At 39.5% G+C, this 7109-nt stretch overlaps 1 protein-coding gene across 1 annotated transcript in view; it reads right to left on the reverse strand.

The window, feature by feature from the left end:
• Positions 1 to 6632, reverse strand: part of LOC123958623 (myosin heavy chain, fast skeletal muscle-like) — a 13210-nt gene extending 6578 nt beyond the window's left edge. The window contains exons 1-23 of the mRNA XM_046032106.1: positions 6418 to 6632; positions 6160 to 6295; positions 5908 to 6064; positions 5777 to 5804; positions 5580 to 5691; positions 5399 to 5491; positions 5260 to 5323; positions 4646 to 4744; positions 4455 to 4558; positions 3980 to 4118; positions 3757 to 3875; positions 3503 to 3652; positions 3258 to 3428; positions 2854 to 3160; positions 2516 to 2592; positions 2340 to 2427; positions 2150 to 2267; positions 1924 to 2047; positions 1697 to 1833; positions 1336 to 1591; positions 923 to 1165; positions 657 to 833; positions 396 to 541 (exon numbers count right to left, since the gene is read on the reverse strand). Of these exons, the coding sequence (XP_045888062.1) occupies positions 396 to 541; positions 657 to 833; positions 923 to 1165; positions 1336 to 1591; positions 1697 to 1833; positions 1924 to 2047; positions 2150 to 2267; positions 2340 to 2427; positions 2516 to 2592; positions 2854 to 3160; positions 3258 to 3428; positions 3503 to 3652; positions 3757 to 3875; positions 3980 to 4118; positions 4455 to 4558; positions 4646 to 4744; positions 5260 to 5323; positions 5399 to 5491; positions 5580 to 5691; positions 5777 to 5804; positions 5908 to 6064; positions 6160 to 6295; positions 6418 to 6632 (3260 nt within the window). The remainder of the gene's footprint in view (positions 1 to 395; positions 542 to 656; positions 834 to 922; positions 1166 to 1335; positions 1592 to 1696; positions 1834 to 1923; positions 2048 to 2149; positions 2268 to 2339; positions 2428 to 2515; positions 2593 to 2853; positions 3161 to 3257; positions 3429 to 3502; positions 3653 to 3756; positions 3876 to 3979; positions 4119 to 4454; positions 4559 to 4645; positions 4745 to 5259; positions 5324 to 5398; positions 5492 to 5579; positions 5692 to 5776; positions 5805 to 5907; positions 6065 to 6159; positions 6296 to 6417) is intronic.
• Positions 6633 to 7109: the final 477 nt, after the last annotated feature.

Genomic DNA, 7109 nt, shown 5'->3' on the forward strand with positions numbered 1-7109 from the left:
GGTCAGCCCTCTGCTTCTCTACTTTAGCCCGAGCAGCCCTCTCAGCCTCAATCTCTTCCTCCAGCTCCTCAATACGAGCCTAGATTTGATTATAGAAGGTTTATTAACTGGAATATAATATAATTTTTTTTTTTTTACTGAGTCTGAATTGCATGTATTTAACATTACATATATGTAAGTTGGATATGTCACCTGGAGTTCCTTGATCTTCTTCTGAAGCTGAGCGCCAAGAGACTGTTCATCCTCAATCTTGCTGAGGAGCTGGCTGATCTCAAAGTCCTTCCTTGATGAGGATACCAAGAAAGCTTTCACTGTCATTGTTTGTACTGTTGATCAAATGTAATTTCTGGGATCTACAAATAGTATCAATAACCTGAAACAAACGAAAAACTTACTTTTTGATTTTCTCATCAGATTGCTGCTTGTCGTTCTCCAGATCCATTATGGATTCCTGGGCCAGTTTCAGATCTCCCTCAAGCTTTCTCTTGGCTCTCTCAAGGTCCATGCGGAGCTTCTTCTCTTGCTCCAGTGATCCCTCAAGCTATCAGATGACAGTTCATGATAGTTGAGGCATTGAAAAGACAGAGCACCAATACCAAGAATACCAAGTAATTACAGGGCAAAACCCCGCAGAAAAAAAACAACTGTTTTCTTACATCGTCCACTTGCTGCTCCAGCTTTGTCTTGGCCTTGGTCAGAGTGTTGACTTTGTCTTCCTCTGCCTGGAGATCATCAAGTGTTTGCTGGTGGGCCTCTTGGAGGGCTTTCTTCTCCTTTGTTAACTTGGCAATAGACTCATCTTGAGATGCCATCTCCTCTGTCAGGTTTTTCACCTGAAATGATGTGAAAGGTGCATTATTTCCATCACTTTATATCTATATAGTCTACGTTTAAAAGATGATAGGTTTAAAATAATTGGAACCTTGTTTTCTGTGGCATGTTTCTCCTTCTCCACTTTAGCCAAGGTGAGCTCCAAGTCATCAATGTCTTTCTTCAGCTCAGAGCATTCATCCTCCAGCTTCCTCTTCTTGCCAGTCAGCTCAGCATTGATTTCCTCTTCATCCTCCAGTCTCTCAGTTGTCTCTTTGAGTTTAGCTTCAAGCTGGATCTTGCTCTTAATGAGCCCCTCACACCTTTCCTCAGCATCAGAGAGGTTCTCAATTTCCTATAGTAAATTTTAAACAGGCATTTGGTTACAGCTTTGGTAAGGCACATAGACCATCAGAAGACAAGGAATGTATGTGGCCTCTTTTTATATCTGAAAATGTGAGTGACAGTGTTTAGTTTGTGAAGTGTATATGTGACAGAATCACACTTGCTTTGTTTCCTACTTACTGAAGCCACTTGGAGTTGCAGGTCATTCTTTTCCTGTAGCAGAGAAACCATCTTCTCCTCCAGTTCTTTCTTCTTTGCCAGGGCAGCAGCCAGGTCTGATTTCATCTTATCATAGTTCTCCTTCATCTGTTGCAGCTCCTTCTCAGTCTCAGCACTCTTCAGAAGAGGCTTGATCTTGAAGTACAGTTTCAGCCATGGCCAATTTTTCACATTCATGAATGATCGGATATTGTACTGGATGGCATAGATAGATTCCCTGAAAAATGAAGATAGATAAAGTGCTGAGGATAACAATTTAACAAAAATATATGTTAACCATAAATGTGGACATAAAGATCACTGTACTATATGAGAATCATACCTCCTCTCCATCATCTTAACAAACTCTCTCCTCATGAGGTATCCTCTGCAGAGAGCCTGAGTCATGGTCACCAGTGAAGCCAATTTCTCATCTCTCATCTCCTCCAGCTGACCCAGCAGACCAGCTTTGAAAAACACCTGTGTTGTCAAGTGAATCAAATCAGTTCTCAGTACACATGGCTGTAACAGGACAACTTAATCTGTTAATATTGTCTTTAAAGGATGAACCTTTGTGTGTCCAAACATGTACTGGGTGTGGTCCACATCAATGGAGCCCAGCAGCTTCTCTGAAGCTTTCTTGTTGTCAATGAACTGTCCCTCAGGGATCACACTGGCATTCAATACTTTGTATCTACAAGAGAAAATCATGTTGTTACTTATAATTACCTCCCATCTTTCCTCAATATCTCTTCTGAAATAAAATTGACTTGCTAATAATGAAAACTGCAGTCACCTCTGCTTGAAGTCACCATAGAGGATTCTGCTGGGGAAGCCCTTTCTGCAGATTCTGATGCCTTCCAGCACACCGTTACACCTCAGCTGGTGGATGACCAAGTAGTTCTCCATAAGACCTGCACATTGCAAAGGTGTTTTGCGTAAGATTTATTGTTTAGAAAGTGCAGAAATGTGGATTATTAACTTACCAGGTGTCTTTGTTTCATTGGGAATCAGGCAACGTACAAAATGAGGGTGAGTGCTCCTCAAGTTGGTCATCAGCTTGCCCAAATTCTCCTGTGGATCAGCATCAAAAGATAGTTGGTTAACATTATCTTAATTTTAGGTTTTTAATTATCATCCAAAAATATCACACAATACATACTCTGAAAAGAGCAGACACAGTCTGGAAGGAACCACCCTTCTTCTTACCACCCTTCTTGCCACCACCACCAGCAGCCTCTGTTTCACAAAAAAAAGAAGTATAAATATCACTGCAACTTATGAAGTTACGCTGTTGAAAGCAAACCAATATAACAAAACATATTTGTATTCATTGCTAAACTCCATGCCTCTCACATAACATTATTAACTGCACAGGCAGCAATTTGAAACCATGCTTTTTGCATTGCTCCCCATATTGAAAAATGCACAATGTTTTTGAATCCACGGGTATTCCTTGGGGCATCTGTTTTACTAAGAAGAAGCATATTAATTTCGTACCATCAGCTCCAGCATGGGCTGCATACAGGAAGGCCAGCAGTTTGTTTGAAGCTTTCTGGTAGAGCTGAACAACTGACTCATTCAGGGGGTCCTTGTTCTTGTCCAGCCAGCCAATGATATTGTAGTCCACTGTACCAGCATAGTGAACCAGGGAGAAGTGAGCCTCAGCCTTTCCTTTTGCAGGTTTTGGCTTCTCAAAGGCCTTGGTCTTGCCAAGATGCTGATCATGCAGCTTGTTCTTGAAAGTTGTGTCAGAGGCCTTGGGGAACATGCACTCCTCTTCAAGGATGGAGAAGATTCCCATTGGCTAAGAGAAATTTACATCAGATTTTGAAAGATTTAACTGTGGAACCAAACATCTGCATATGAATCAAAAAATCACATCTACCAGAGTGATTACTTACCTTCTCAATAAGCTCAATGCAGGCAGCCAAGTCCATACCAAAGTCAATGAACTCCCACTGAATGCCTTCTTTCTTGTACTCCTCTTGCTCCAGAACAAACATAGTGTGGTTGAAGAACTGTTGCAGTTTCTCATTGGTGAAGTTGATGCAGAGTTGCTCCAAGCTGTTGAACTGTAATTACAGAAAAACATTTAATTTTATGCCAAAATAAGGTTGAAATTGCTGAGATATTTTCAACTACTCACATCAAAGATCTCAAATCCAGCAATATCCAACACCCCAATGAAGAACTGTCTTGGCTGCTTTGTGTCCAGCATCTCATTGATACGGATGACCATCCACAAGAACATTTTCTCATAGATGGATTTGCACAGAGCACTGACAGAATTGTTGACCTAGAAATAAGGATTTTAGTGTGGTATTTTTTCAGAATAAAATATTCATATCAAAATGCAGATATATCCCAACATTTTTCACACATCAAATTTCTTTTTATTACCTGTGGCACGGTTTGACCTTTGGTCACCATCTCATTTCCAACCTTGACTCTTGGGTAGCACAGAGCTTTCAGCATATCAGCAGAGTTCAGGCCCAGGAGGTAAGCGATTTTATCAGCCACTGATGGAGAGAAACACAAGAAGTGCTAAATACACAGTCACTTGTGTAGTAAATTTCACACCAGACAATTTGCATTATGAGACTGGTGCTATTTTAGCAGTTACCCTCAGTGCCATCAGGTTCAGCCTGCTCCTCACGCTGCTTCTGCTTGAATTTCATGTTGCCATGATGCATCACAGCTCCAGTCAGCTTGTAGATGCCCAATTTCTCCTCAGCAGAGAATCCCAAGATGTCAATAGCGGTCTGCATTATACAGAAAAGAAATGTATGTAATTTTATTAAACTTTGATTTGATCAATTATCGATTAATTTTTAATTATAATCTTGTTGCTGCTATTTACATTCGACCCAGATGCAAATTCATTAAATGCAATGCGGAATGTTCTGGGTATGAATTGGCCTATAGCCTATATGAATAACTGTATAGCCTATTATTTTATTTTATTTATTTAATATTAACATATTTTAATACACCTGTAATTATCTGGTACATTCTGCGTGTGCAGACTACAAACTTTATTTTCGTTATACAACCTTGTGTTGTATAATGAGAAATGTGTGATCACAGTGTGATCTTACATCTGTTGCAATGAACTCCTCCACATCATCGATGCTTTTGACAGTGATTTCACCCTGACTGATCATTGGGTAGTCATATGGATTTGTTGTGATCAGAAGAGCCTCTGAAAGACCAGAAACAAAATACATGAGATTTTCCTGTGTTATTGTTACTAGTATGGTTAAAATATTATGTTCAATATGTCTATTACCCAGGAGCTCAGGCTTGTGGCCAGTCATCAGCTGATAGAAGATATGGTAACTCCTCTCAGCAGACAACTGGAAGGTGACACGGGACTTCTCTAGCAGATCTAAGCATAACAAGATAAATTGACATGGAGATGTGTATCAGTTGTCTCTTTGCAGTTGTGTATCAGTTGTCTCTTTGCAGTTGCCTTCTTTTCGCCTTATTTCTAACCTTAGTGATTGCAAATATCTATCCATCCCATACACACATACACATTGTAGATAAATGTAATGGTAGTCACTCTCATCCCTCAGCGTTATGCCTGCTCATATATATTACCTTGGTTGCAACCACACTATACTCATCTTAAGTTTCACCACTACGTAAAAAATTTAAATCAGGACCCACAGACATGCAATACATGTGTGTACAGAATAGACCAATATATACACAGTATAAAAACCTAGAGATTGTTAACATAAATAAATAATAATGTTCTTCCTTCTGGTACTTAAATTGCAATGTTTCTCATTCACCCGTATTGCAACCCCTACATTTCAGTTTGCCAAACCTTTACCATTGATTAAACACAATGTTTTGCACAGATAGCTCTAAACTTACACCATGGTTGAAACTTACATGTTTCAATATCAGCTGAAGCCAGCTTTCCAGTTGAGCCAAAGTGGATCCTGATGAATTTACCCTAGACAATCAGATCCTTATTAGCATCACATTTAGAGCAATTAGAACAGGGCTTTAAATTTCCTGAATTACTTACAAAACGAGAGGAGTTGTCGTTCCTCACAGTCTTGGCATTACCATAGGCCTCTAATAGAGGGTTGGCTGCAACAATTTGGTCCTCAAGGGAGCCCTGCATGAGAAGATTTGCATGACATGAGCAATACATTCAAATCAACTTTCCTCTCACTAAGAGTTTTATCCTAAAAAAACTATTTTACCTGCATTTTGCCAGGTGTTGGCTCAGCCTTCTTAGCTCCAAGAGCTGCAATTGTTGCGAAGTACTGGATGACACGCTTGGTGTTGACAGTCTTTCCAGCACCAGATTCTCCACTGGGGAATAAAAACACAATGTCAAGATTCTGCTTCATTTAATAAAATTAATAAAGATTTACATGGTAGTGTGTTTTGTACTTACGTAATCAGGACAGACTGGTTCTCGCGATCTGGAATACAAACATACATGCTTCACATGAATGCCATATTTATTGTTTTTTCAATATACTTTAAGTACACACTTTCACACTCGCACACTAGCACTGATCTTACCAGTGAGCATGAACTGATAGGCATTGTCTGAGATGGAGAAGATGTGGGGTGGTGCCTCAATCCTCTTCTTTCCCCTGTATCCTGCAACAACTACAGCATCATATACAGGAAGCCACTTGTAGGGATTCACGACAACGCAGAACAACCCAGAGTAGGTCTGTAATAGGAAAGAATAAACAGTATTTAAACATTTGTATACACATATAAATGCTATTTACCTTATATACACATTCAAGTAAAGTAAAAGCTTACATAGATCATCCATGATGCATAACGCTCTTTGAGGTTATACAGCACAGCAGGCTCATTGAGATGAGTCATCATGGCCATGTCCTCCATCTTATCAAACTTTGGAGGGTTCCTGGGATGGATGTCATCCTCTTTTACAGTGACCGTCTGAATAGGGTCAAAAGATTATGAGATTTTGAAAGTTTGAAGACTATCAACTATCACAGTTGAAACAGATGGACAAACATTTATGTTTCACTATGATATTTAAAATTGTATAATTATTCACCTACCTTTCCACCTTCCGTCTCAACCGTGGCTTTGCCACCCTCTCTTTTGACAAGTTTTCCCTTGACATACATCTCATCAGCATCAACCACAAAGAATGCAGTTTTGGCATCAAATGGTGCAGCCTGTGCCTCAATCCTCTCCCTCTCTGGTTTTCGAAGGTAAATGGCCGCAGGGCCATACTGCTCCATCTCCGCATCTGTACTCATGGTGGCTCTTTAGTGGGGACTTAAAATACGAGAGATTAAAACACAAGTTATACATTTGTTACAGAACCTGCATTTGACAAATTTATGATTATATTTGATTTGAAGAATTTACCTCAGCTGATGAAAAACAGAAACCCCTTGGTGTCCTGTGTATGTCAAGATCCTACAAAACAAGTTTTTGGTAGACCAGTGTAATTTTTCCATTGTTTTGTAATCTCATCTAAGATTAATACAATAAACAATCTACATACAACACACAAACCCTAATATAATTTGAAAATGGAAACACTGAATCGGCATATTATTACAGTGATTACAGTAATTAACAATGATAATGTCTAATAATGTCATAGAAACATGCTATAGGAACAGTTGACTGCACTCACCCGTCTTAAATGCCAGTCAGTTGGAGCAGACGTTGAGAGCTGCTGTTTTTATACACAACCAGTCTGCCTTCTCAGCATAAGAGCCCTACTC

The sequence above is a fragment of the Micropterus dolomieu genome, linkage group LG02 (genome assembly GCF_021292245.1).
Source record: "Micropterus dolomieu isolate WLL.071019.BEF.003 ecotype Adirondacks linkage group LG02, ASM2129224v1, whole genome shotgun sequence".
NCBI classification, from domain to species: domain Eukaryota; kingdom Metazoa; phylum Chordata; class Actinopteri; order Centrarchiformes; family Centrarchidae; genus Micropterus; species Micropterus dolomieu.